Source organism: Tamandua tetradactyla, chromosome 23, assembly GCF_023851605.1.
Source record: "Tamandua tetradactyla isolate mTamTet1 chromosome 23, mTamTet1.pri, whole genome shotgun sequence".
NCBI lineage: Eukaryota > Metazoa > Chordata > Mammalia > Pilosa > Myrmecophagidae > Tamandua > Tamandua tetradactyla.
The window spans coordinates 25,483,187-25,510,959 of record NC_135349.1 but is presented as its reverse complement, the minus strand read 5'-3'; the positions used below and the strand labels follow the sequence as shown (position 1 = coordinate 25,510,959).

General features: G+C 51.9%; 1 protein-coding gene across 5 annotated transcripts in view; it reads right to left on the bottom strand.

The window, feature by feature from the left end:
* The window catches only part of GSG1L (GSG1 like), a 278,696-nt gene extending 261,054 nt beyond the window's left edge, over positions 1–17,642 (bottom strand). For all 5 annotated transcript variants that reach the window (XR_013167990.1, XM_077141447.1, XM_077141449.1 and 2 more), the window contains exon 1: positions 17,294–17,642. Coding sequence is in view for 4 of the 5 variants with exons in the window: in XM_077141447.1 (XP_076997562.1) it covers positions 17,294–17,642 (349 nt within the window). In the remaining variant the exon portion in view is untranslated. The remainder of the gene's footprint in view (positions 1–17,293) is intronic.
* Between the last annotated feature and the right edge of the window lie 10,131 nt (positions 17,643–27,773).

The window sequence follows — 27,773 nt, the reverse complement described above, 5'->3', positions numbered from 1 at the left end:
CCATTATATCCTCAGCTACTCTTCCTAGCCCTTTATTCCTCTCTTCTCCTTCTGAAACACCAATGATTCTTATATTTGTATGCTTTGTTTTGTCTATCATTTCTCTGAGTTCCCATTCAATTTTTTCCATCTTTTTTGCCATTTGCTGTTTTGAGTCTTCGAAGTCAGTTATCCTGCCCTCTATATCACTTTTTCTTTCTTCTGTCTCTTCAAATCTGGTGTCATGTGCCTCTAGTATGTTTTTTATTTGGTCAACAGAGTTGTTAATCCCTGTGATTTCCACTATTTTTCTATTTATTCTTTCAAATTCCTCTTTGTGATTTCTACTGTCTTCTTGATCTCCTTTATGTCATTTGCCATCTGTCATGGTCAGGTTCACGTGTCAACTTGGCCAGGTGGTGGTGCCCGTTTGTCTGGTTGGGCAAGTGCTGGCCTGTCTGTTGCGATGAGGACATTTCCTAGAATTAAATCATGATCATGTCAGCTGCATCCACAGCTGATTCCATTTGTAATCAACCAAGTGGTGTGTCTCCTGCAATGAGTGATGTTTAATCTAATCACTAGAAGCCTTTTAAGGAGGATTCGGAAGAGACAGGCTCTCTTCCTGCTTTGGCTGGTGAGCCTCTCCTGTGGAGTTCGTCCAGACCCATCATCGGAATTGTCGGCTTCACAGCCTGCCCTACAGAATTTGGGCTCTACGTTCCCACGGTTACGTGAGACACTTTTATGAATTTTATATTTGCGAGTGTTCTCTGTTGATTCTCTTTCTCTAGAGAACCCTAACTAATACACTATCCCACTTATTTTATTAAGTAGAGTTGTAAGAACATCTTTGATTAGTTGCTCCAATGTCTGTGTCTTCTCTGGTGTTTTAATTTGGTCATTAAGCAGGTCTATATCTGTCTGCATTGTGATATGCTTAGTGATCTTCTGCTGTCTTCATCACATATAGATATATTGATTGACTTACTGTGGGAGTTGATTTCTTTCAGTAGTCTAAGGCCTTGTGTTTGTGGGATGGTTGTACAGCAGGGAGCAGGGCATAGGGTGGGGCACTCAGTACGGTGATTTGTTTCAGGGCAGGTAGGTGTGTACAGGTTGGGGATTTTATGCTGATGCTTGTGAACGTGGGCACCCAGCAGTCAGGGAGGATGTATTGGTCTGGGGGCGTATCCGTGGTGTGCGCTGGTCTAAGGCACAGGGGCTTTTGTGCGCATGCATAGAGCTGTGGCAGCAGGTCAGTGTTATGCCTTCACGGACTGGGGGCAGATGTGACCCGGCTGCGCAGGTCGGCACTTTCTCAGAGCTGGGAATTGAGGCTGAGGGCTGTGCGCATGCGCGGTTCTAGGACTGCTGTAAAGTGCAGTTCCCAGAGCTGAATGACATGACTGGGGGCCGTGCACATGCGTGGGCCTGGGAGCTCAGGGGCGCTGAGCTCAGGGAGGGCGGAGTGAGGCTGTGGGACACTAGGGGTGGGGGCAGGGGTATGGGGGGGCCTAGGTATGGAGGTTAGTGCCCGCAACTTCTATGTGCTGGCAACAGCCTGCAGGGAGCGGGGGGGGGGGGGGGTAGTGCTCCGGAGGGGTGCAGGAGAGGTGGGTTGGGCTGCACTTGGGGTGGGGGTGGAGGACAGGTACGTTCTGGGGGCTGGTGGGGTGGGGGCACCTGGGAAATGGGAGCAGAAGACAGGGCTCAGGTGCAGTGAGGTGTGGGGTGAGTTGCCAGTCACAGGGCTGTGCCGGTGAGGGTAGCACGCCCAAGAAACGCTGCCTGGCTTACTTCCTAGTCCCATGTACCCGTCCATGCACTCCCGCGGGCTCCATGGCTCCATACCTCCATGCCAGGCTCCAGCTTTCTGCCTCTCAGTTCCTCAGCCTCTGCAACCAGGGCTGCCCCAGGTGGTGCAGAAGGCTCTCCCAGGTCAGCCGCACTCCCGAATTGCCGCCTCAGTCGCACTCCTGTCCCTTCTCTAACTTTTCCGTGGACCAGGGCTAATCTGGAGCTACTCTAGTTGGCCATCTTCCCAGAAGTCTCCTTGGGAATAGTTTTGACCAGATTCTTTTTCCTGCAGAGACCTGAGTTACCTTTTCTATAAACACAAAGAGTTGATGAAGATCAATGAATCAAAGTGTAGGTTGTGCGTCACTGGGGCATTGAGGTAGAACTAGAACATCAGGCAGAGAGGAGTGCTATGGAAAAACAAGTGAACCCGGGTATGGGAAAAGGGAGTGCTGGGCATGGGGATAGTGATTTTAAATAAGGGGACTGGGGAAAACCTCATGGTAAAGGGGACATTTTAGCAACAGCAAGGAGAGGTAATCTGGGGAAAGAGTGTCCCAGGCCTAAGAATTGCAAATAAATGCAAAGGCCCTGAAACAGGAGGCTACCCGGGGAGTTTGTGTCAAAGGCAGGGGGACAGTGGGGCCGGAGTAGAGAAAACGAGGAGGGGTGTGAGGGAGAGGGGTGTGGGAGGAGGAGTGGGGGTGGAGCGTGGGGAGAGGAGTGTGGTGGGAGAAGAGGGGGGGATAACAAGGCACAAATTAGGTCAGATCTTGCAGTGGTTTTACCCTGTTGAAATGGGGGCCACTGGAGGGTTTGAACAGAGGATGAGGGGTCCGATGTGAAACAGGATGCTTCAGGCCAAACGTGGGCAGACAAGTGGAAGCAGGAAGACCAATGAGGACCGCGTTGATGTCCTCCTAGCAAGAGGGAGTGCCGGCTCAGACCAGTGCGGCAGAGGAGATGGTGAGAAGTTATAGGGGCCTAGATGTGTCTTGAAAAGGAGCCAATGGGATTTGCTGTGGGATTGAATGTTGGATGCGAGAAAGAGCAGAATCAGCAATGACACCAAACTAGAAAGATGCACAGTCATTCACTGAGATTGAGAACCTTACAGGAGCAGGTGTGGGGTGTGGCGGCCATTGGCGCTGTCACCAACCTTACCAGCTCCCTGCTTTTTAAGCCCGCGGTACAATCGCACCTCCCCAGCCCCAACCATGCACTCACTTTGGCCAGTGAAATGCAGGCAGAACAGTTCATGCCACCTCTGGACAGAAGCTTTCAGAGCCAGTGTGCCCTTCGCCTCGACTCCTTTTCTGCCTCCATGGCCACGGAAACCTGGAGGTGGAGCCCCCTTTATCTGGGCCCCAGATGAGGACAGCATGGAATGGCGCCCCCAGCTGACCCACCAGCGGCACGTCATGTGAGCAAGAAATGAAACCTCCGAGATCTGCAGGTTGTTACAGCAGCATAACCCAGCCTGTCCTGACTGACGCGGGCAGAAGCTCTGGTGGTCGCTTTGGGATCTGTTCATCTGAGCGGCCTGTTGGACCTCCAAGTGGAGATATCAACTTCAGGAAGACACACTGACTTGTGACAGAGTCTCCTGCTCCCCCCTCCCCCCAGCAGTGTATAGGGAGGGTCTTCCTCCTCTGTGCCTCTTCCAGGACCCCCAGAAGAGCCCTCGCGAGGCCGCATGGACATGACTGGTGACCCGGAGCTCAGGGGGCAGACAGCGTGGCCAGTGGCCTCCAAGGGAGTGCAGGAGTGGGAGGGGATCGACGCTTCCTCCCTCCCTCTGCAGGACTTCATTCTGGAGAGAAAAGGAGGTGCCCAGAAGCAGACCTGGAGAGCAGAGAGTGGGGGCGTCACCGTGTACTCCAGAGGGGGCAGAGGCACAAATCCAGTTGGCTGGGGGAGAGCTGCCTCCTACATACTGATTTTACTCAGACTGTAAATGACTAGTAAAAATGGCACATTCTCCTAACATGCTTTTATCATTCTATTCATACTTCACATAATTACTTGAGCTAGTTTGGAGAGGGGCTAATGAGCTGGGATGGGCTGCAGCCTCTCCGCCCCCCAACTCCATACCCGCCCCACCACCACCAATGAGGGAGGGGAGGAGGGAGAGGAGGGAGCACCTGCCGGGCTGCCCTGCCTTCCCCACTTGCAGTGTGGAGCCCGCCCCTCTCTGAAATCCCGCCCCTGGGCCCGCAAGGCGCCCCTTGCCAGGGACACAGCCCTGCTGGAAAAGAGCAAGGCAGGAAGGGCCATAAGTGCTCCTCTGGCCTCCCCAGGGCTATTTCAGGCTCCTCTCACTCGCCCATCTCCTCTCCAGCAACTCAGGCATGCTCTCCCTCTGTGTGTGTGTGTGTGTGTGTGTGTGTACAAGTGCACGTGTGCAGATGTGTGGATGCACATGTGTGGATGTGCATGCAAACGTGTTCCTGTTTGTGTGCATATCTGTGGGTGCGGGTTTCTCTGTCTCTCGCTTTCTCTCCCTCTCTCTCGATCTCCCTTTCTCTGTTTCTCTCTGTCACTTTGTTTCTCTCCCTGTAGCTCTGTGTGTGTCTCTGTCCCTCTCTGTCTCCCTACGTGTCTGTCACTGTGTCTCCCCTCCTCCCTTCTTCCTCCCCTCTCTCCCTCTGGATGTTTCTCCCTGCGTCCCTCTTGCTCCCTCTCTCCCACCGTCTTTCCCCATCTCTTTTCTGTCTCTCTCTCTCTCAGTCTTTCTCTGTGTCCCTTTCACATCTGGGTCCTTCTCCTTGCGTTTCTGGCACGCCCTCACAATGTCTCTCTGTTTATCTCTCTATCTCCTTCTCTCTCCCTCTTCCGTTGCCACTGTGACCCACTTCCTGGGCACAGGAGGCTGCCACAGCCCCTGCTCTCTACCCCTGACCTTGCCCCCTCCCCAGCCTCCAGCTTAAACACCGCCCTCCAGAAAGGGCACGGACCCCTGCCTCCTGCCCCCACAAGCAGAACCCAGCGTCCTGCAGCCAAGTGACCCCAAAGGGAGGTGGAGGCAGCCTCAGTTCGGGCAGCCTGGGGCCAGGCTGCCTTTCCCAGCTGTCCAACACCTGAGCTGTGAGCCCACACCTCCCCCACCCCCAGTTCGAAGCCAGGGACAGAGTTGTTTCCATTCATTTTTGCAGTCAGGGCTATTTTGAGGCAGGGATTCTGGCCTCCAAGTTATAGTAAATACAAAGCAGTCAGCAATCCTAGAAAGGAACCAACAGCTAGTATTGCCTTTACCTCCACCTGTCAGGTGAGGAAAATTGAGAGCCAACATGTCTTCCGAAAATCTGGAAGAGTAAAAATCCCAGCTCACTCTGTTCTGAATTGCTGTCTTCCCCAGCCTGAGCCCACTCAGAGGATGCCCTCCTCAGGACCCTCAAGAACCTGCCAAGTGTGTAGTAAGGCCCCCATTCGTCAGGGAGGGAAGGGAAGAAAGAAAGAGAGAAGGGAGGTGAACAGAAGAGAAAATTTGGGATGAGAAAGCAGCCAGGGCAGGGGGTTAGGGAAGGTCTACAGGTAGGACAGCTGAACTCAGACTGAAAGCAACCTTCCAAATTTGGAGGAACGGAACATCAGGCAGAGGGGCTGGTGAGAGCAAAGGCCCTGACATGAGGAAATGAAATTGGTGTGGCCCAGGAGCTTTGAGGAGGCCAATGTGGGCCAGCAGAGTGAGTAGAAGAGCTACTTTTTCTTGGGCTAGACCAGGAAAAAGCGTGTCTCAACTGTGCTCCAATTTCTGCAGAACCCCATACCAGCCCGGCCAGATGGCCTCGTTCCCTAGATGCAAAAAGAAAGAGTGGGGTCTAGAACTCTGGTGCCCAAGCTGGCTGTGCTTAGAAAGCCCTGAGGAGCCGATTAGAAATACAGATTCCTAGGCCCCACCCCAGACCCAACAAGCAGAAAGTCCAAGGGCAAGACCCTGGGAATCTGTATTTTCACAAGTTCCCCCAGAGGGTTCCACGGCATGTCCAAGTTTGGGAAACACCAGGTGGATCAGAGATTCTTACCCTGGTATGTTTTCCATCGATGGGCCTCAGGAAATTACAGATCAAACCATGTGTTTAGGGGAATACATTTCTCAGGGACGAAGGTCCATGGTGTTATTCCATCATCACCATGCTTCACAGCACAGAACAATTAAGAACCTCTGAACTCAAGCACGGCTGAGTTGTCTTGGGTAAAGCCTGAGGATGAAGGGTGTGGTCACAAACTCTTTCAGTTCCCAGATTTGTCTTTGTTGTAGAAGAAGGACATCTGTTGTCTTAACAGTTGTTCGCTGCCTTTACTTTACCAGCCCTCAGTCTTGAAGAAACACCTGTGGTAGAGTGATTGCATTAATGGCTCCAATTGTACACCCATCCCTGTGTCCATGCCCTTGGTCTACTCTGACTCTGGGCTCAGCCACGTGATGTGCTTTGGCTAATGGGATGTAAGCAAATGGGATATAAGCAAAGGTGCCAGCAGGTGGACTTGCCCTGGCTTTTATACCTCTGCCACCATCATGAGAACGTGCTTAGGCTAGCCTGTTGGAGGACAACGGACATGTGACCTGGTTGCCCACATTCCCCCAGCCAATAGCCATCAGCCACCGCACCTGTCTAAATCACTGATCCACAGACCTTAATGACCTTAATAGGTATTTTCTGTCATATGCTGCAGAGGTTTTTGTGGTTGTTGTTAAAAGGCACAATGATGGCACCAGCTGACTGATATGCCTCCTCTTCCACCCTCAGGCCACACGGCTAGAGGGACCTGTCCTTACCTCCTGTCCCTAGGGGTGGGCACATGAACAAGTCCTGGCCAATTAACACCATCCCCTTTGGCCACAATGATTGGTTCAGAAGTGAAGACATAATACTAGTCAGACCAATGAGAATCTGTCCTGGGACTTCTGATTAAAACTTGGGGAGGAGAATCTCTCTCTTTTTTTTTAAACTAAAGTTACTGGAAGGATAGGAGGTAACCACAAAGGTTCCACTGACTTCCACATAGGGAGAATGAAGCTAACCGAGAGGAAGACAGAGCCAAGAGATGGAAAGAGACAAATTCCCAACAACACGGCTTGATTGAGCCACTTGTCCCTGGAAGAGGCCTGCCTAAAAGGGTTGCCTGCTTTATGATTATCTGCTCAGACCCAACCTGCTCCCCTGTCTCTAAATTCTCCTCCACACCTCCTCACACAGGATTGGGTTATATAATCCTACACCTACCCCCTGTCCAGAGCACACTTGTCCAACCATGGCCACCTGATCAGGCCGTCCCACCAGCTTCTCTTTCGAGGATGTGACTCCATGGATGTAGGAACTAGGGGCTGGGAACTGAGTCAAGTAAACAGCAAAGCTCTAGCCTTAACGTTCCAAACTGCCAAGTAAGAAGTGTTTGATTTCGGCACTGGAGAGTGGTTTTTCTTTCCTCTTCTTTTTTTCCCAATTGAATTAGTTGCCAAATTTAGCCATCCAAAGATTTCATGTAATAAAAACCTGGAGTTTTGACAAAATGGACAACTTGGCCCCTCTTGGACCCCCATCCTACATGACAGCACATATCTGGGGCTGAGCAGTGGCCACCCTTTAGATGAGGTGGCTGTCCCCAGTTTCCCACAGTGCCAGGGCACCCTCTTTCTGATACTCTCTTTGGCTTCCAGCCTGGCCCCATCAGGTTTTAGATGCTGTCCGAGGACCCGAAGGAAATATCATGATTTCAGCTGCAGGAGCCCACGTGGGCCTGAGCCCCAAGGCCTGGCAATTTCACCTTTGCCTGGACCCTGCCAGCAGCAGCAGTCTTGTAACAAACTCCCCCTTTTTTCTTATTTGGTGTCGTGTCTGTTTCTGGCAGCTAAGACCCAAAGAGCTTAACCACCATGTTCCTGCAAACAGGGACCACAAGTTCTGAGTCTGGCATCCCCAGAATTTACACATGGGTGAAGGAGACCACGGTGAACTCCTTCAGCTCCTCGGTGTCCAGGAAACACCTCTTCTCCAGAGCCCGACAAAAGAGAGAGGAGGAAAGAAAGAACAGCCAACCCATCCGTGGAAATGATGGGCTCAGAGAACTGAGCATGGGGCCTCTCACTGTACACAGAAGTCCCAAGAAGTTCTGAGAATCCCAAATGCACTCAACAAATATTTACTGCACCCTTCCCAAGTGCCGGCCTTCTTAGGTTCTGGGAAGTGGCATTATGTGATACAGACGCAATCCTGCCCTCATGGAGCAGACATTCTAGTAGGGGAGATAAATGAGTGTGATAGGTAGTGGGTAAAACAGTGATTAGAGCAACAGGGGAAATAAGGTGAGAGGGGGGAATGGGGTGCCAGGAGGAGGCGGGGATGCTGCTTCTGACAGGGTGGTCCAGGAAGACCTTCCTTGACAACAGGACATCTGACCTGCCTGGGGAGGGAGGAAGCCTTGTGGGTTTCTGAGAGAATAATTTTCCAGGCAGAGGAAATAGCAAGTGCAAAGGCCCTGAGGCAGGAAGGTCTTCACCTGTTTGAGGATCAGCAAGGAGGCTGGTATGACTTTAGCAGAGCGAATAAACAGGGGAGAAGAGGGGGAGGAAGTCACAGAAGCCATGCTGCAGATAGCAGGCATCAGAAGGCATGTGCCTGTCACTGCGTGAGACAGGACCCGGGGAGTGTCCCGAGCAGAGGAGGAGGGTGAACTGACTACATCAGTTTTAACAGGACTTCTCCGGCTGCTGGGTGGAGGATAGACAAGGGGTAGGTCTTAGTTTACCAGGCCACTATGACAAAACACTACACTGGTTCAGCGTAACCAATGGGAATTTTTTGGCTCACAGCTTTGAGCCTCGAGGAAGTCCAAAATGGAGACATCAGCAAAGCAATGCTTTCTCCCCAAAATCTGTCACTTTCTGGTGCTGGCTTGCCAGTGCTCCTTGGGGCTCCTTGCTTTGTACCCCTACCTTGCATCCTATAGCAATGTCCTCTCCTTTCTCTTCCGAGTTCCATTAATTACCAGCTTCTGCCACCTGCCCATGACTGTTTCTAAATGTGTCTGAATTTCTCCTGCTTACAAAGGATTCCAGCGATTGGCTTGAGGTTCACCTCATTCAGCTGGGGTGTTCCTTAACAAAAGGAACATCTTCAAGAGGGTCTATTTACAGCGGGTTCAGATCCACAGGAATGTGAGTTAAGATTAAGAACTTGGCTTTGAACAGAGAATAAAAATGTATTTGCAAAGTCCCCTTGGGGGAATAGCAAGAAAAGGGGGAAAATTCAACTTCCCATTTGGAGAACTCCTGCTATTCCTGCAAGCAGTGGGACAACCAAATCAATAGGCCAGGCCCTCAATCTTGGGGTTTGTTCCTATGAAATTTATCCCTGTAAAGGACAGACTAAGCCTACTTAAAATTAGGCCTAGGAATCACCCCCAGAGAACCTCTCTTGTTGCTCAGATGGAATGGGAGAACCTTGCACATACATGGACACAGCACACACCGAACATAAATGAGCCTCTCTCTCTCAGCCAACACAGCAAGCAAACTCACTGCCCTCCCCCTGTCTATGTGAGACATGACTCCCAGGGGTATAAACCTTCTTGGCAATGTGGGACAGAAATCTTAGAATGAGCTGGGACTCAGCATCAAGGGATTGAGAAAGCCTTCTCACCTGAAAGGGGGAAGAGAAATGAGACAAAATAAAGTGTCAGTGGCTGAGAGATTTCAAACAGAGTCGAGAGGTTATCCTGGCGGTAATTTTTACGCATTATATAGACAGCCCCTTTTTAGATTAAGGTGTATTACGCTAGCGGGAAGTGCCTGAAACTGTAGAGCTGTGTTCCAGTAGCCATGTTGTTGAAGATGATTGTATAATGAAAGAGCTTTCGTAATGTGACTGTGTGATTGTGAAAACCTCATCTCTGATGCTCCTTTTTTTTTATGTATGGTTAGGACAGATGAGTAAAACATATGGATTAAAAATAAATAAATAATAGAGGAACAAACGTTAAAATTAAAAAATAGGAGAGGGTTCAGGCACTAGCCCGCCTGCCCCATTCCGGGAAATACTAGTGGTCAATGAGAGGGAAGGGTAAGGCATACGGTATGTATGGGTTTTTCTTTTTTATTTCTTTTTCTGGAGTGATGTAAATGTTCTGAGAAATGATCATGGTGGTGAATATACAACTATGTGATGATATAGTGAGCCATTGATTATACACCATGTAAAGAATGTTTGTATGTTAAGAATGTATGTACTTGTACATTGTATCAATAAAAATAAAAATAAAAACCTATATAGAAACATGAAAAAAAAAAAAAAAGATTGAGAACTTGTCTCGACTCCAGCTTCTGGTTAATTCAGTCCCTCCCCTGCTTGGCTGGCACCTGTGATTATTGGGCCCATTTATGTTCGGTGTGTGCTATGTCCATGTGTCCATGTATGTGCAAGGTTCTCCCATTCCAGGAGTAAGCTCCATGAGAGCAGAGGCTATGGCTGCTTAGTTAGAGCCCTGTCCGCAGTACTCAGCAAGGGTTGGTTGATTGAATATTTGTTGGCTGCTCACTTGAATCCTGGCACACACTGAAGCTGGAAGGCAACTGAGTGCTTATCCAATCCTCCTTGTCTATGGATGTGGAAGCTAAAAGTTCAGGGGCATGTGGGGAGGGAGTTGGTCACTTGTGGCCACAGCTTTCCATAGTTGTGTTTAGCCACTTTACTTTTTCCAAAGATTTAAGGGTCCAATAAACTGTTGCCCAAGAGAAAAAAAAAAAAGATAGAGAACAAAACATAAAACTACAGGGTCTAAGAGCAGAAGCAGGGAGACCAGTAAGAAGGCTACTGCCGGAGCCCAGGTGAGAGGCGCCAGGGCTCAGAGCAGGTGGCAGTGGTGGAGCTGCAGGATAAGGACGAGCTGGGGTGAAATTCTGCATGAAGACCTGGCAGGATCTGCTGATGGATCCGATGTGGGTGTGAGAGGGGTGCTGAGGCCTGAGCACCTGGAAGGGCAAGTTGTGAAGGAGGGTGGAGGCCGGAATGGGGCAGGCGGGCCAGTGCCTGAACCCTCTCCTAAGTGCCCAGCGGCCACTTGCCTCAGAGCCTGGGTCCAGGGAGGACAGCTCGGCCAGGTTTTGGAGAAAAGCCATAAGTTCAGATGCTTCTCTGAAGGGTCCTGATTTTTAAATGCTGGCAACTCAGTTGAAGACACTCCGCACACTGGGGTGGGGCTGGAGCAAACAAAAAACAGATGCCAATTCAGATCTGGCCTGCAGGTCGCCCAGTTTGCAGCCTCTGACACGAAGGTCGGATTATAGCAAGTGCCATTTGTTGAGCAAAGCAGAGGGTGCCCCAAGTTACCTGGTTTAACCCATTATCATCCTCATGTCCCAGCTGAGGAAACCGAGGCCCAGAGAGGACAAGTCCTTACCTAAGGCTGCACAGCAGGTAAAGGTGCTGCAGGGACAGCCACCCAGACTGTTTGACCCCAAAGTCTGTGGTCCTGAGGGCAGAGCTCTGCTGCCTCCATCAGCCAGACAAAAAACAAAAACAAAACCTCATTTTATACACAAGGAAAGAAAAGTCCAACGAGAGAGGGAGTGTGACTTATCAATGCACGTTGGCATGAGAGCTGAACTCAAACCCATAGCTCATAACTCCCAGTGCCGTGCTCTTTCCAGGGAGATGGTGTCAGAGAAGCCTTCTGGGAATCAGGTTTGGGGGTGTTGCCGTAGCAGGGAGCAATGCAGCCAGCAGCCCATCAGGTAACAGTCATGCTGTGGAGCCTTCTGCCTGGATGTAGCCCCCAGCTCTGCCACCCACCTGCTGTGCTTCCATGGGTAAATCACTTCACTTCTCTGTGCCTCCATTTTCCTCATCTGGAAAATGGAGGTAACCATGGCGCCCACCTCCTGGGCTATTACAGGGATGAAATCAGGACACACATGTGCAGGGCTTAGAACAATGACTTTCAAAGTTTGAGTCTTTGCCCATCAGATGCCCTTGATGCAAAGCCATCTAATATTATGCTGCATCCTCACAAGTGCTGGAACCCCTGTTGGGGCCATTACATGTATGTCGTCATATTCAGGAAACATAGCAATTTAAGGGACAAGGCAGAAGAACTGGGGGTTTTCTGTAGAAAAGAAGGAGAAGCCAGAAAAGTGAGTGGAGGCTGGCGGGGGGCTGTCTCCTCTCGAGTGAGTGTAGCCTGCCACTCCTGCTCCACCCCCCCAAAGTGTACATGCAGGTGGGGGTATGTGTTATAGACACCTTGTTAACAGGGGAGGGGTCCCCTGTCAGTCCCCCGCCTCACTGCATGAGAGACTTGGAGCTGGGGGAAAGAACAGGAGACAAGAAGCATTCAGTCCACAAGTATTTATTGAGCACCTCCTACATGCTACCTTTTAGGCCCTTAGGGCTCAGCAGTGAACAAGGCAGATAAACGTCGGTCCCCACCTTCATATAGCTGATGGATGACACACAAACAAGCAAGTAACATTTGGGTATGAATGATGGTGGTAAATGCTATGGAAAAAAATTAAGCAAGGAAGGGGGAAAGGAGGATGGGGTATGGGTGGGAGGTCAATTCTTATCAGGTGACTGAGCATAGACTTGAAGTTGCAGGAAATGGTCTTGGTGGCTGCATGGGGGAAGAGCTTTTTAGAGGGAACAGCCAGTGCAAAGGTCCTGAGGCTGGACACACCTAATGTGTTGCAGGCCAGTGTAGTCAGAGAGGGGTGGGCGACTGAGGGAGGGGGCTGAAAGCTGCCAGCCACTTGGGGCCTGGTAACTTCCTTGGCAAGGAATTGGCCTGGACTCTGAGTAGGCTCAAGGGACATTGGAAGGCACAGTGCAAAAGAGATGTGAGTTAGAGAATAGACTGAGGGAGCAGTGGCAGGAGTGGGAGGCCAGTGAGCCTGGCGGCCGCTGTGGAAGTCCATATGAGAGATACAGTAGCTCAGACCAGGTCTCCACACCTTTTTGGCACTGCCTCATGGGATCCCTCGCCTCAGGCCAGCATTAGCTGCTCTTGCTAAGAGCCACACTGCTAGTAAGAGGCAGAGAAGGATGAAACGTCCATTCTTCAGAGGTCAAATGGGCTCGCTCCACCCGTTTCACAAGGGAGAGAGCAGTTCTAGAATCTCCAACACCAAACTTGCTGCTTTCCCAGAGTCTCTGAGATTGTCGACAGGGCCACCATTCACTGTCCAGGCCTCAAGTTCCCCAAGCTTGGGTCGCGCATGACTCTTCTGTCTGCGCCATCCACACCCACCCCATCACCAGGTCCTGGGCCTTGTCTCCCCCTTCTTCTCTCTTGACTGCCTCTTGCCTCCCTCCAAACATCCTCTGAAGCCCACCCTAGATCCCACTGCCCCATCAGACTTCCCCAAATCATCCATTTCCTCAAAAATCTAATAGATAAAGTCCAACACACAGGCTCGAGGCCCTGGAATCTCTCCTGGGCTCCCAGTTAGCACACGTGTCCCAGCCTGTCCCATCATCACCCCAAACCCCACCCTGCCCCCCAAGACCTTCCTCCTAGCCTGACCTTCTGCATCTGCACCACCCACCCAAACCCTTACAAGGGTCTACAGCAGAAGAGAAATCCAATGTGCATTAAGGGCCTGGAGCAATTCTGTGTCAAGGCCACACTTTCCTTTCTGTCTGTTGAAGGTTTGCTGCTCCTTCTTGAAAGAAAGAGAAAAGGTTTCTTTGTACTAGGTCTGGTGGAAGTATGTCTGCCTAGAACAGTCTGTGGTTTTCTTTGTGAACACTGTGGATTTCTAGTGTGGGGGAAAGGGCTTATTAGGTTTCCCTGTGACTGCCCAGAGTGGGGAGAGGTTTTCTTGAGCACAGAAAGAAATTACCAAAGAGGCGTCTGGGAGGAAAGAAGGAACGTGCATGTGCAACGCCGAGAAGGAGAGAAAGCTTTCCCTGGAGGTTCACAGGAGAGAAGGGAGCTCGTCCTCAGTATTCTCGGGGTTGAGGAGAAAGAAGGGCAGGGTTCTGTTTGAGGATCACTGGGATATTTTGTTTTTGCTTTTTCCTTTTCAAGTAGAAAATTATCACCAAACCCAAAAGAAAGGTTGTCACTGTGTTCTAGTTTGCTAGCTGCCGGAATGTGATATACCAGAAACAGAACCACCTTTAAAAAGGAGAATTTATTCAGTTGCAAGTTTACAGTTCTAAAGTAGTGAAAATGTCTCCAAATTAAAGCAAGCCTATAGAAATGTCCAAATTTAAGGCACCAAGAAGAGGTTACCTTCACTCAAGAAAGGCCGATGGAGTTCAGGGTTTCTCTCTCAATGGGAAAGGCACATGGCAAACTTGGTGACATCCGCTAGCTTCTTCTCCAGGCTTCTTGTTTCATGAAGCTCCCCCGGGAACATATTCCTTCTTCATCTACAAAGGTCTCTGGCTGCATGGGCTCTGTAGTTCTTTCCAAAATGGTTCCCTCTTAAAGGGCTCCAGTAAGCAACCCCACCCTGAAAGGGTGGAGACACATCTCCATGGAAATCATCTCATCAAAAGTTACCACCCACAAGTGGCTGGGTCACAACTCCCTGGACAATTTAAAAACTCCCACCCAGCATATTGAATGAGGATTAAAGGACATGGCTTTTCTGGGGTCCACAAATCCAAACCAGTAAACACGGCAACAAAAGTTTGAGGCCAGGTATTTCCCGACACCCTTTCAGGAGTGCCCGGGTGCAGGGGCAGGAACTGGACGGACCCCAGGGTGACCAGCGGGTAGAACCCCCCACTGGCTCAGATCTCCCAAACTTCTCACCAGCACTGACAGGCTGATAACTGTTTTCCAAGGTCCCAGGGAGAAAAAAATGTGATTTTCTGGGACGGGTGAACTCCAGCCAATGAGTGAGCAAGAAAAAAGAAAACTGAAGGTCTCTTATTTTCCAGATGAGCTGATGATCCACGTTTTTACTAAAAGAGAATGACATGGGGACTGGGGGGCAGGAATGAGGGTCCCATCCCATGGGTCTTAGGCCCCCAAACTGTCCTCTTCCCTGGCTTCCTACCTGCACCTTTCTTCTCCTGCCTCACTTCACCCTGATTCCTCTCTGCCTCTGAGAAGACAATTCAGCCTCCCTCGCTAGCTGAGAGACCCTGGATGAATCTCTAAACCTCTATGACCCTCCATTGCCTCATCTGATCAGCGGTTATTCTGGACGTCTCTGCCTCTACGCTGGTAGGAAGGAGTCATCAAGGCCAGCAGGTGAAAAGTTTTAACCTAAGGTGGGCTATGTTAAATGCTTAATAATATCAATTGCCACTTGTTTAAGTTAAAAATTAGTATTTTTTTTAAATACTCAAGCTCAAAGATCCTGTGCCAAGCCCCGGATGGGCTACAGGGGAATAATTGCAAGAGGCAGGCTGTGCCATTCAGGGGCAGCCAGAAGAGATCCCAAACAGTTAAGAGGCTCAACCGGCCAGCAACGGGCCAGGACACTCCATGGGGACCAGAGTAGGGACGTGGAGCTGTGTTTTTAAGTGTGTGCACAAAGAAGGGAGCATGGAGGCTGTGTTTCTCCACTGAAGAGAAACTTGGCGAGAGGCAGGGGTGGCACATCCCAGGCACAGGGTTCCCAAACCTGGGAGACGTCTTCTTGAGCTGCGAGAAAGATGGATGGGGCACCCACTTTTCCAGCCTGAAGGTGGCAGATGTTCCCCACAACAGGGCGTGATGGGGGGAGGTTAAGTGCTGGTGGTTAAGGCTGGGCATCGTGGAAGCTTGCAGAAGGCAGAGAATTCTAGCCAAGATGCCTTTCGAGGTTAAAAAAAGAAGAAAATCTTTTAAAATTACATCCTAGAGAGAAAAATCCAAGTGGACAGCAGCTGAATGGACAGCAGCGGCAAGTCTGATGAGATAAGTCAGGGCAGGACCCTAATCAAGCACTGTGTGTCTTTGGAAAGGACCAGCTTCATATGGCAAGAATCACAGGAAAGTTCCATTGCCTCTGAAAAGTTCCTCCAGAGGCAAGACCTGGCAGGCAGCACCCAAAGAAACCTCCAATTCCTGAGGCCTCACCCAACATTTCCTCAGCAAATATTTGTTGAAGCCCTACTGTGCAGCAAACACTACCAGGAAGCTGAGGACATGGAGGCGACACAGCCCTGCCCTCACAGAGCGACAGCTAATAACCAAAGACGGGCACCAGAAAATATCAGTGGTGCCAAGTGCCATAAAGGAGGTGTGGGGAATGGGGCTTCCAGGCACAGGGAGCAGCTAGTGCCCAGGCCTGGAGCTCCTCCTGGGATCCGTTTCATATATTCTTCCTGCCATCCTTTAAACCAGTGAGACCAACAGGGCCAGACTGGAAGGTTTGCTCCAGACAACCTTAGGTTGGTGTCCACTGCATCTGCACCTGAATAACCCACATACACCCGGGCTGCGGGGAAGAGCTGTGTGTTTTCCAAGATTTAACCTTGGGAAGAGAGGACAATCACTCAGCAGGGCCCCTGCACCTGGACTTAGGGCAACACCCCTCGGGGAGGCAGGGGCATTTGGCACAGCTGGCTGGTGGCAGTGCCCCTCTCCTGAGCCCTGCAAGACCCTGGCTGCCCACTTCCGGGGCATCCCTCCAGCCCTGGCCGCCCCCCGCCGGCCGAGGAAGGGGTACCCCACCAAGGGAGCAGTGCGAGCCGCCCTCGGAAAAGTCAGCGCTCCCCTCCCTCCCCCTCCCCCGCCCCCAATTCTGATGCGAGGCTTCTGCTGCCAGCGACGCCTCCCGGACGCCCCGACCCGGAGCTCGCTGAGCTGTCCCCGCCTGTCTCATCTCTAACCCGCACGCACCCTCTCCGGGGAGGAGGTCAGGACGGGCGAGGGGGGGTGCTCCCTGGCTTCTGGCAACGGGGGTGCTCCCGGGCGAGACCCACTTCCCGGGACCCCACGAGACTGCCCCGGTTCTCGTGCTTCCCAAGCCCCGTCTGCAAGTGGTTTAGGCAGGTTGGGGATGGCGGGTGGAGAAGACCGACCCCCTCGGCTCCGGGCTCTGGGGCTCTGCGGTGGGAGGGGCGGCCGAGCTAGGCTTGGAGCAAGAGCCCCTGGCCCCCGAAAGGAGCGACCGTTGCGGGGGAAATCTAGTGCCCCACGGAAGGAAGGGGGGTCTGGAAGGGGGCGGTGGGTGCATAAGGGGATGAGTTCAGGCGCGGGAAGGAAAGCGCGCCCCTCCGCCGGGCTGCCCGGGTGTGCGGCCGGGAGACGCACGTCCCCAGGGCGCGGCAACGTCCCCAAAGCCGCGCGGCGTTCCGAAGGGGGCAGGAGCTCTGGCCCGAACCCTTAACCGGGGGAGCGTCCCCTAACGCCCATCATCCTGCCCCCGGACCTGCCAAACGCGTTCTCCGCCCGCGAACACGGCCGCCCGCCCTGCGGAGCGCCGGCAGGGGCCCCTCGGCGGCGGCGGCGGCGCGGGTCCCCTCGCCCGGCCCGGAGCCGGGAGCCGGGAGCCGGGTACGGGCCGCCCGGGCCGCGCCGCCCCCGGGGAGGGAAGCGCCAGCCGAGCCCGCCGCGGCCGCTCACTCACCGAGCCCGCCGAGCTCCTCCTCGCACGAGTACCAGATGCCGGTGTGGAAATTCCTGAAGAGGAAGCGGTCGTCGCCCGTCTCCCAGCTGTAGAGCGCGCCGCCTGGGGGGCCGTTCCCCGCGGCGGCGGCGGCGGCCGTGGCGGCGGCGGGGGCGGCCGTGCCGTTGGCCGTGGCGTTGGCGCCCGAGTTGGGGCAGTTGGCGCGCCCGCCCTGGCCGCAGCCGGGCTTGGGCACCCTCTGCGTGCCCTGGCACCAGTGCGTGGTGAGGAAGGCGGTGGTGGCGAAGAGCAGCGCCAGCAGGTTCAGGGCCACGGCCAGGAGCGCTCGGCCGCGGCGGCTCGTCTTCATGCCGCCCGCGCCGCCCGGGGAGCTCCGCGCGCGAAGTTGGCAGCCGGCGCCCCGTGTCAGCGGCCGCGGCCCGCCGCGCCCCGGGGCTCGGGCGCCTGCGATGGGCGGCGGCGGACGCGGCGCGGGCCCATGATTTCCCCGCCCCGGGTGGGGGCGCGCGGGGCGCGGGCGGCTGCGGCGGCGGCGGCGGCGGAGGGGCTCCGGCGCGCCCCGAGCCCAGAGCGCGAGTGAACCTCGGCGAGTAGCCGCCGGCTCCTGGCAGCGGCCACGGCGCAGGAACGCGCGCCCCTCCGCGGGGAGACACCTGCAGGCGGCCGGCGACACTGTTCCCGGCGCCCGCCTGCCCGCCCGCACGGGGAGAGGGGGCGCCCCACTCCGGGCGCGGGCGGGGACGCGGAGAGAGGGGACGCCCCCTAGGGAGAGCAGCACCCGAAGGCGGATCCCCGGCGCGGAGCTCCCAGAGAAAGAGGCTCCCCAAGGGGGACTTGGGGCCACAAAACCGAGCGGGAGGGGGTAGACGCCCGCGGGAGACCCAGAGAGGCAAGGGCGGAAGCCTGTTGGGGCTCCCCGGGAGGGACGCGGGAAAGCACGACCCCCTCCCCCTCCCCCAGGACGGGGCCCCAAGTAAGACCGTGAAGAAAGTTCCCCGAAAGGTCTGAGTAGCAGAGCCGGCGGGACTGGCCAGACGGGACTACTTAGAGGGAATGCCCCACCAGGAACGCAGAGTGACTTCCCCAGGGTCCCAAGGGTCCCGCCACGTGGACTTGGATTGTATGAACCAGTGGGAAGGGCTGCCCTCAGAGTGAAGCTGCAGTTGCCTGGGGCTCCCTATCTTGTATATGGAACAGCCAGGAGAGTGGCAAAGTGGGGACCCATATAGGATGCCAAGCACTGAGTGTAACAAATGGGGAGTCCCATGCAGGAGATCCTGAACAGTGCGACCCAAAAAAGTCCCATGTTAGACAACGCAGCTGGTCGGGGGTGCCCCACAGGGGCTGCCAAACCAGAAACTTTAAGAATTCACATGTTTAAAAAAAAAATTGTTTTAAGTTGTAAAATATTCATGAACCCTGCAGAAAGAATCTTTGTAATGTGGAAAGCAAAATAAATCAACAGTAGATTCCTTCATTAGCAGCTGTTTGGGATAGGGGTGGGGAGCACAGTGGTCAAGCATACTGACTGGGATGAGACAAAGTCTAGGGCTTGGCCAGCTGTGTGGCCTTGAATAAGTCACTTAACCTCTCTGAGCCTCAATTCCCATATTGAGATTGTCTGTAAAATGCATTTAGCACACAGGAAGTATTCAATAAATATTAACCCCTGTTATTAACATCTCAGGCAGCATCACTTGACCAGACTTGGACTAACCTTGTAGAATCTCTGATGTGAAGGGGGCTTGCCCCATCCCCACTCTGCTCTAAAGTGATTAAGCTCCCCGAACTCCCTTCACACTGCCCAGAAGCCCAGAGAGTGCAACAATTAGCTGTAGGCTGATTGCAAGAGCTCATTTGAATTCTGCCCAAGCACAATTCAAAATTCTGCTGCTCCAACACCCCCCAGCCTGCAGACTGGCAGGGCTGGCAGAATTCAAGGTTAACGGGTTATGAATTGCCTTGCTCCGGTGGGGAAGCCTGTGCTAGCTGTCAGCTGCTGCTACGCTGCCCCGGGGTAGGTGAGAGGAAAGCATTTTGGACAACATCCCTGGCAGGAACTCACATGCAGGAGAGCCAGGAGCCCAAGACTCACTTCTCAGAGCCCCTTCCCACCTGAGGCAAGGGCTTTCCAACTACTTTGAGAGGAAGGGCCTCCATGCAATCATGGTGGCACCAAGCTTATCAGTGGACAGAGAACATATATCCTGGTCAAACAGCTGCACGGAATTCAGGCTGTTACTGATCTGAAAATTAGTCCCTCAGATGTGTTTTTAACATGGTACTTCTTAGGGCTTGAGACTGTGGTTTGCGGGCAGGTGACCAGACTGCAGAAGCTGTTCTGGGCATACGACGCAGGAGAGGCCAGGTGATGTGTGCCTCTGAGACCACATGCTCCTGAGAAAAACCCAGAGGAAGCACAGAGAGGTTTGAAAGGTCCGTCAAAGACACCCATCACTTACTCACTGGGCACCCACTCTGTGCTAGGGAGCAAAGAGACCATGGACAAAATTAATGAGTAAATTGTCTGTAGAGTGTGTTGGAGCTCTTAAGTGATGAGAATCAGGGAGGAAAACAAAGCAGAGAGGATAAGACAGGAAGTGGGGTTTGGAGGTTGCAATTTTAAAATCAGGAAGACTTCACTGGGAAGGTGACATCTGAGCAAAGACTTGAAGGAGGCATGGGAGCAAGCCCTGGGACTTTCTGGGGAAAGAAAATTCCTGGCTGAGGAAACAGCCAGTGCAAAAGCCCTGACGCATGAGCCTGCCTGGCACTTTGGGTAAATAACCGAGGCCATTGTGTCAAGCGGGGCTTGGAGAAAGAGACGAGGTCGGGGAGATGAAGGGGGCGGAGGGGACAGTCAGATAGGTTTGTGCAGAGCATATTAAGGAGTCTGGCCTCTAACTCTGAGTGAGGTGGCAACCCAGGCATTCTGACGCGGGGAGGGGCATGCTCTGACTTAGGGTATAACAGAATCCCTCAGGCTGCTGTGTTAAGAAGGGAGGAGAGCAGCTAGGATGAGATGAGTGAATCCAGGTGAGGGATACCAGTGGCTGCAGTGGCAGCAGATGTCCCGGACCTGTTGCAAAGGCAACTCCAACAGGGTTCGTTCAAGGATCAGACGTGGGCCTTAAGAGAAATTCGACCCTGAGGTGTTTGACCAGGACCCCTGCAAGGACACAATTGTCAGTGGCTGAACTGGAACTCCTTGGGAGGAGCAGATTTCACACTGGGCCTTACACAAGAGCTAAAGATGGGGGCAACAGGTGGAAATTACACCGCTGGAGGAAGCCACTTTACATGTCTAAACATCGTTTCTGAAATGAATCCAGACTCATTAGCAAGCTCCTTGGATAGGATGGGTATTTTTGTCCCCATATAGTGATACCGTTGGGATGATCTCATGCTGGATGGAGGTTGCTGGGGGCTGGGACTTGTTTGGGTAGTCAGAAATGTGGGCTCATGCCCCTGCTACCTCCTCTTTAGCTCAGTAGTCTCCTATCTCCCTGCCCCAGCCCACTCCGACCCAGATCCACCCCTCGCCTTGGCTTCAGCACTATGACGCCTCTCCTTAAACCTTCCTTAAAAGCTTCCCTGCAGGACAAAGTCTAAATGCCTGAGTTGGGTCCTCCGGGAACTGGCTCCCGCCCACACCTCCAGCCCTCCCCTCCCCCCTCCGCGTGGCCCCCTCCCCTCCCCTGCCACCCAGTCTAAGCTGCCAGAACTCCACATCACTCTGCAGGTCCCTGCTGCCTATGCTGGGGTCGACCTCCCAGCCTGTGCATGCCCCCCCCCCCCCACCCTCTGCCTGGAATGCCCATGCTGTTATTCTGGCTCCTTCCAAGAAGCGTCCCTTTCACAGCAGAGTCTTCCCTGCCCCCCACTGCCCACTGCTTCTCCTATTGTCACCTCCTCCTCTGACCTATGATGTCACTGTAATCACTCTGAACTGTGAAGTCTGTCTCCACGTCTGTCCCACTGGGGACCCCTCAGGGGCAGCCCCACTGGCAGCCTGCAGGCCAAATTTGGCCCCCAGACAGGTTTTTGTTTGGCCTGGATGGAGCTCTAGAGCGTGTTAAATTTTCACCAGTTGCCAACATTCAAGAATTGGGAGATTTCACATAAAAACCCAGACTTCCAGGTTCTCTTGCAAGATCAAATTACCAGGCTGAGTTTGGGCCTGGGGACCACTGGGGGGGCCAGAGCCCCATGGCACCCTCCCATCCTTAAGGTCACTGTTGGGCCCCCACCTTGGTATCTGAGAATCAAGGCCCAGAACATCCTGGCTAAAACTCATCTATGGTGTTAGAAGTCAGGTTGATGGTTATTGTTGGGAGGTGGAGGAGTGAGAGGGAAGGGCCGCGGGGGGCTTTGGGGAGCTGGTCACACGGCGGAGTTCAGTTTATGAAAACTCACCAGGCCCAACAGTTGAGCACGTTTTTATAGTCAACACAATTCACCAAAACAGAAATTTTAAAATACTGCTACTAATGAAATCATACATTTCAGGAATATGGACACACTTTGAAGGAATATGTCCCAAATGCACTTCACTTTGGACTTTTCCTTGGAGCCAGCTGCGCCAAAGACATTTGGCAGCTGCTGGGTTCTCCGAGTCACTTCCTGATGCCTAAATCTTAAAAATTGAGTTTGGGAAACCAACAGCAGCCCCCACCTCTGGGCCCTCCTAATTACAGCAAGAGATTAGCCAATTTTCAGTATCAGGGAGGTTTTTTTAAAACTCTGGCACCCAAGGCATGGAGGCCCAATAGCCTTCTTTTCTTCCCCTGGTTAGAAAGGACACTAGAGGTGGTGAAAGCAGCCTGGCAGTGCCGCTAGGTCCCAGGGATGGGGGGGCCTAGAGCTCTTTGCAATCAAGAAGTCTCAGGGGAATGAGCTGGGACCCGGCATCATGGGATTGAGAAAGACTTCTTGATCAAAAGGGGAAAGAGAGAAATGAGACAAAATAAAGTCACGGTGACTGAGAGATTTCAGAGTCAAGAGAGTATCCTAGAAGTTATTCTTATGTGCTATCCCTTTTCAGTTTATGGTACATTGGAGTGGCTGGAGGGAAGTACTCAAAACTGTTGAGCTATGTTCCAGTAGCTTTAATCCTTGAAGATGATTGTATAAAGAGATAACTTGTATAATGTGGTCGTATGATTGTGAAAACCTTATGTCTGATGCTCCTTTTATCCAGGGTATTGGATAGACAAGTAAAAAAATATGGATAAAAAAATAAATAAATAATAGAGGGGATAAGGGCTAAAATAAATTGGGGAGATGGAAATACTAGTGGCCAATGAGGGGAGGGGTAAAGGGTATGGGATGTATGAGTTTTTTCTTTTTTCTTTTTATTTCTTTTTCTGGAGTGATGCAAATGTTCTAAAAAATGATCACGGTGATGAATACACAACCATGTGATGATATTGTGAGCCACTGATTGTACACCATGTATGGACTATATGTGTGTGAAGATTTGGCAATAAAAATATTTAAATTAAAAGAAAAGAAAAAAGTCCCAGGAGGTGGCTTCTGCAGAGGAGAAAGGCGCTAATTCCATTAGGAAGTGATCAGTCTGAGCTCTTTGGTTTCACTGAAACCATCTCAGCTCTTCCAACATTTGTTGCTTCTTCAAATGTATTTCCTGGGCGGCTCCACTGTGCCCAACTCCCGCGGCATTCAGTGAACAAGGCACGCAGGGCCCCTGCCCGCATGGAGTTTACGTTCTCATGGGGGGGACGAGTGCAAACAAGGATGCAGGTAAAAAAAAATCAGTAATTCCCATTGATGCGATGTGAAGCGGAAAAAGGAAACAGAGATGGCAGGGAGCAAGCGGAGGGCTTCACTGAACAGGAAGATTTGAGCCAAAGAAAGAGGATGTCCGTGGGGTGGGTGGGGTCTGAATATTCATCCAGGCTCTGCCCCCTCCAAGCTGCAGCATCTGGGTAAGTTACCACCCCCCTCTTTCGGAGGGTGGCAAAAGGGGGTGACCATGGCAGGGGGCTGCCCTACATGGCCCTCCGTCTCCTGTCCTGGGGCGGCTGCTGCCCCCGTTTCACAGAGGAGGAGAGGAGCCATCGACTGCCCAGCACCAAGATGGTTTGGGAGGACATATGAGGAGCATATATGAGAATATATGAGGGCATGTATGAGAAGGGGCGAGAGTGCCGTGGGCCAGGGTAGGCCTCAGGTGCTGGCCAAGCAGCTGTGATCTTACCTGCAAGGGGTATCGGAGCAGGAGCAGGACGCTGCCAGGCCTGTGATTCTGGAAGGTCTCCCTGGGGCCTGAGGGTGGTGGCTGGGAGGGGAAGGAGTCCTGGGGCCTGGGACAAGGCCCACTCTGGGGCAGCGAGACGGAGCCCTGCACACTCCTTTCCCAGCTGTGCTCACCGAGAGCAATGGCCCGAGTCCGGACCCCACTGTGCCAACACTCTAGCCCTCTGCTCCAAAGTGTCCTCAGCGATCTGGAAAGCAGCAAATCAGCCCTGACTCCGAATTCCAGGGCAGGACGCAGCTGAGCCAGGCTGGAGAGAGGGTGGGAGGTGGCAGGAGAGAGCCGGGTACAGGGGCTCAGCCTCGCTACCCTCCAGCTCATCCACCAGAGGCTGGGATGTGCCCTGGCCACAGGTTCAGTGGGACGGAGCTGTGATGAAACATGATGAGAAAGACTCACTGCCAAGCCAGAGTCAATGAACTTTTATTTGGCACCAACTGCATGTCAGGCGCTCGGGTCAAAGGGATAAAACTGAATCCTCGTGGAATTCTCATAGATCCATTTTACGTTTGGAGACGTGGAAGCTCAAAAAGTAGCAGGGCAGTGGTCTGCCTTCAGGGCTGCCCTGGGTTCCATCCATCTGTCAGGACATATCTCTCTGTCAGTTTAAGATTAATAATCACGTGTCCAGGCTAAAATCCCATGATTCAAAATGAGCCTAGGGGAGTCCCTGGCTCCCCAACTTGTACCCAACCCTCAATGGGCTTTCTCAGCCCTTGGGGTCTGAGCTAATTTGGCTCCATCCTGGCGGGGCAGCAATGAGGAAGGTTAGGGAGAAAACAGAGGTTTTCAGGGGTCTCCTGAGCCAGTCCTTCTCTGGCTGTTTTTCCAAGTCACTTTTTTCCAAGCTATTTGCTTCCCTTTACTGCCACCTAGGGGCCAAGAGCAGGACAGCCAGCCTTGCTTCCCCTTTCCACCCACCCACCACCAAAAAGCTAAGAACGCCAGGGAGAGAGAGTCCTGGGATTCACAGAGAAAGGTGGTGAACAGAGGTCTCTGACTCGGTAATCATATTTATAAATTACATAATGGTGCCTATGCTTGTTTCAAAGGATTTATGTACCCCAGAAAAGCCATGTTTTAATCCTAATCAATCTTGTGGGAACAGCAGTTTCTTCTAATCCCTATTCAGCAGTATAGGTTGGAAACTTGATGAGGTCATCTCCACAGAGATGTGACTCAATCAGTTGTGGGTATTCATCTTGATTAGATGGAGACGTGTCTCCACCCATTCTACGTGGATCTTGATTAGTTTACTGGAATCCTATAAAAGAGGAGACATTTTTTGGAGAGAATGTCTTTTGAGACGGAAGCCACAGAACCACCAGACCGAATGATGAGAGAACCAGAGTCCACCAGCCAGAGACCTTTGGAGATGATGGAGAATGCCCGCGGGGAACTTCATGAAGCAAGGGGCCTGGAGAGGAAGCCAGCAGACAAGCCGTGTTCACCACGGGCCTTTCCAGCTGAGAGAGAAACCCTGAACTTCATCGGCCTTTCTTGAGTGAAGGTAACCTCTTCTTGGTGCCTTCATTTGGACATTTTTATAGATTTGCTTTAATTGGGACATTTTCTCAGCCTTAGAACTATAAACTAGCAACTTATTACATTCCCCTTTTTGAAGCGATTCCATTTCTGGTGTATTGCATTCCAGCAGCTAGCAAACTAGAATAGTGCCCAAGCACATTATAACCTTTTGACTTCCATGAAAACATTCCTCATAATACTTTTTACTGACAACAACACAGCTGGATATGCTTTCTCAATTTTTAAAAGGCAGGTGCGGGCAGACCACCGTGGCTCAGCAGGCAGAGTTCCTGCCTGCCATGCCGGAGGGCCGGGTTCATTTCCTGGTGCCTGCCCATGCAAAAAAAAAAAGAAAAAAGAAGCAGGGGCTACACTGGGCTGCAGCAATTCCAGGGTCACTTCCTTCCTTGGTTTGCCCGACTGCCATGCCGGAGGCCCATGCAAAAAGAAAAAAGAAAAAAGAAGCAGGAGCTACACTGGGCTGCAGCAATTCCAGGGTCACTTCTTTCCTTGGTTTGCCCGACTGTTTAACCAGAAAACAATGCCTCACGAACGGGGAAAGAGTTGGTAGGCTGTGCTTTCTAAATACCATAACTCAGATTTTAATCCCACTCTCCAATATGGGCCCATTTGGGGTGTAATTTGGCTAACACATGCCCATCTTCTTTGAGGTCCATCGTTCAGTCTTGCAAACAAATCAGAAGACTGGTATTTTTTTTAATCTGAAACAAATGGCTTAAAAAACCCCTAAAAGTTATGTTTTCACGGATTTGAAGCCTTTTTGAAATTTGTGATTTCCAAGTGCTTCAAGTGTGCAGACTTGGGAGTTTTTAAAGGAAACACACTTTCTTTGCTTTGGGGCAATAAAAACACATAACAATGGAAACATTTCCAAACATCTGTTTTTAAAAGGCTGTTTCCAAAACATGAGTGTCTCTCAAAAAGCAGTTATATCCTCACTCTTTGTTTTAAAATCTTCATCTTAAAGGGACAGATTTGGTGCTTTGTTTTTTTCCCCACAGGGAACAAGTCACTGACAGTCACATGTCACCCCAAAAGAAGTCATTGAATGTGGGGTAACTGTCTTTTTCATTGAAAAAAAAATCAACCACAAAACCCATCTTCAGGCTCAGCAGCTGTTTTAAATCAACCTCAGAGTCACTGCCCATAGAAGATGATACCCTGTATTTAAAGGTCTTGTTTTAATAATTCTAATATAAATAATAATAGAAAATATTGACTCTGTGTCAGACAGGTTCACATGTATCGATACATTACATCCAGAAAACTACCCTATAGGGCAGGTGCAATTAGCAGTACCCTTTGGCGATGAAGAAACTGAGGAAGTCTTGGGTACTAGTAGCTGATTGGATCTCCCTTTAAAGTGGTTCTAATCAAGAGGGGGAAACCTAGGTGATTGTGTCTCAATGGGGCCGCGTGGGTGGCGGTGAGAGAACTCCAGCCTTAAGAGAAGGCAGAACCTGTCCTCTTGGTGAGAGTGACGTGCAGTGGGTTTTTGCAGCTATGTAGTCTTTCTGCCTTCAGCTGTTCAGGTTCTGGTGCTCCCAGGAGGGCTGGGGGAGATGAAAAAGGAGGAGGGGGCACCATCATTGAGATGAAGGGGTGTTCTGGGTTGAGTAGTGGTCCCCCCAAAATTCAAGTCCACCCAGAACCTCAGATTGTGGGCTTATTTGGAAATAGGGTCTTTGCGGGTGTAATTAGGTAAGTGAAGAGAAGCCATGCTGGAGTAGGGTGGGCTCTAAATCCAACGACTGGTGTCCTTGTACGGAGAGACAACACAGAGGAGAAGATCACGTGAAGATGGAGCAGACAGTTGCACAGCTACGAGCCAGGGACTGCCAGGGACCGCCGGCTGCCCCCAGGACCTGCGAGAGGCGTGGGATGGATTCTCCCTCACAGCCTCCGGAAGGAGCCAACCCTGCTGACACCTAGATCTCACACCTCTGGCCTCCACACCTGTGGGAGAATAAATTGATGCTGTTGTACGCCATGTTCATTTGTAGTAAAATCTGTTCCAGCAGTCCTAGGGAACGCATTGTGTCGTTTTGCAGTGTCCTTGCACTGTGGGCAGGGTCTCCTGCTCTGCCTCTTGACCTTGGGCTTGGCCATATCACTTGTTTGACCAATAGCATAAGGCAGAAATATTGACAAGCCAGGTCCAAGTCTACACTCAAGATACCTTGCCTGTTTCCTCTTGCCCTCCACCTCCACCTCTGTCATCCCCCAAGAGCACACCTGGATGAGCCCGCTGGTCCCAGGAGGAGGCAGAGGACTTGGCCTTGATAAGAGACACCCAATGACCCTCAGACTTGTGAACAAGCCCAACAAGACCCACCCAGATCAGCCAACCAACCATCCCACAGATGCAGGAGAGTAAATTATTGTTTGAAGGCACCGATTTGTGGGGTCATTTGTTACACAGCATTTGGGAGCAAAAACTAACTGATACAATGGGCATTTGTGCTCTAGTTATTCCTCTCACACTGCCAGCCCCCAAGTCCTCTCCCTACTGACCCTGTGCTTAGCTTGTCCTCAAGGAGGAAAAAAGATCCAGATGATCATGGCCGATGGACCTAGTTTAATAGGAAGATGAGAAGAGAAGAACTGGAGACAACCCCTGAACAGAGCCCACAAAGTTTCTTTGAAAACAAAGTA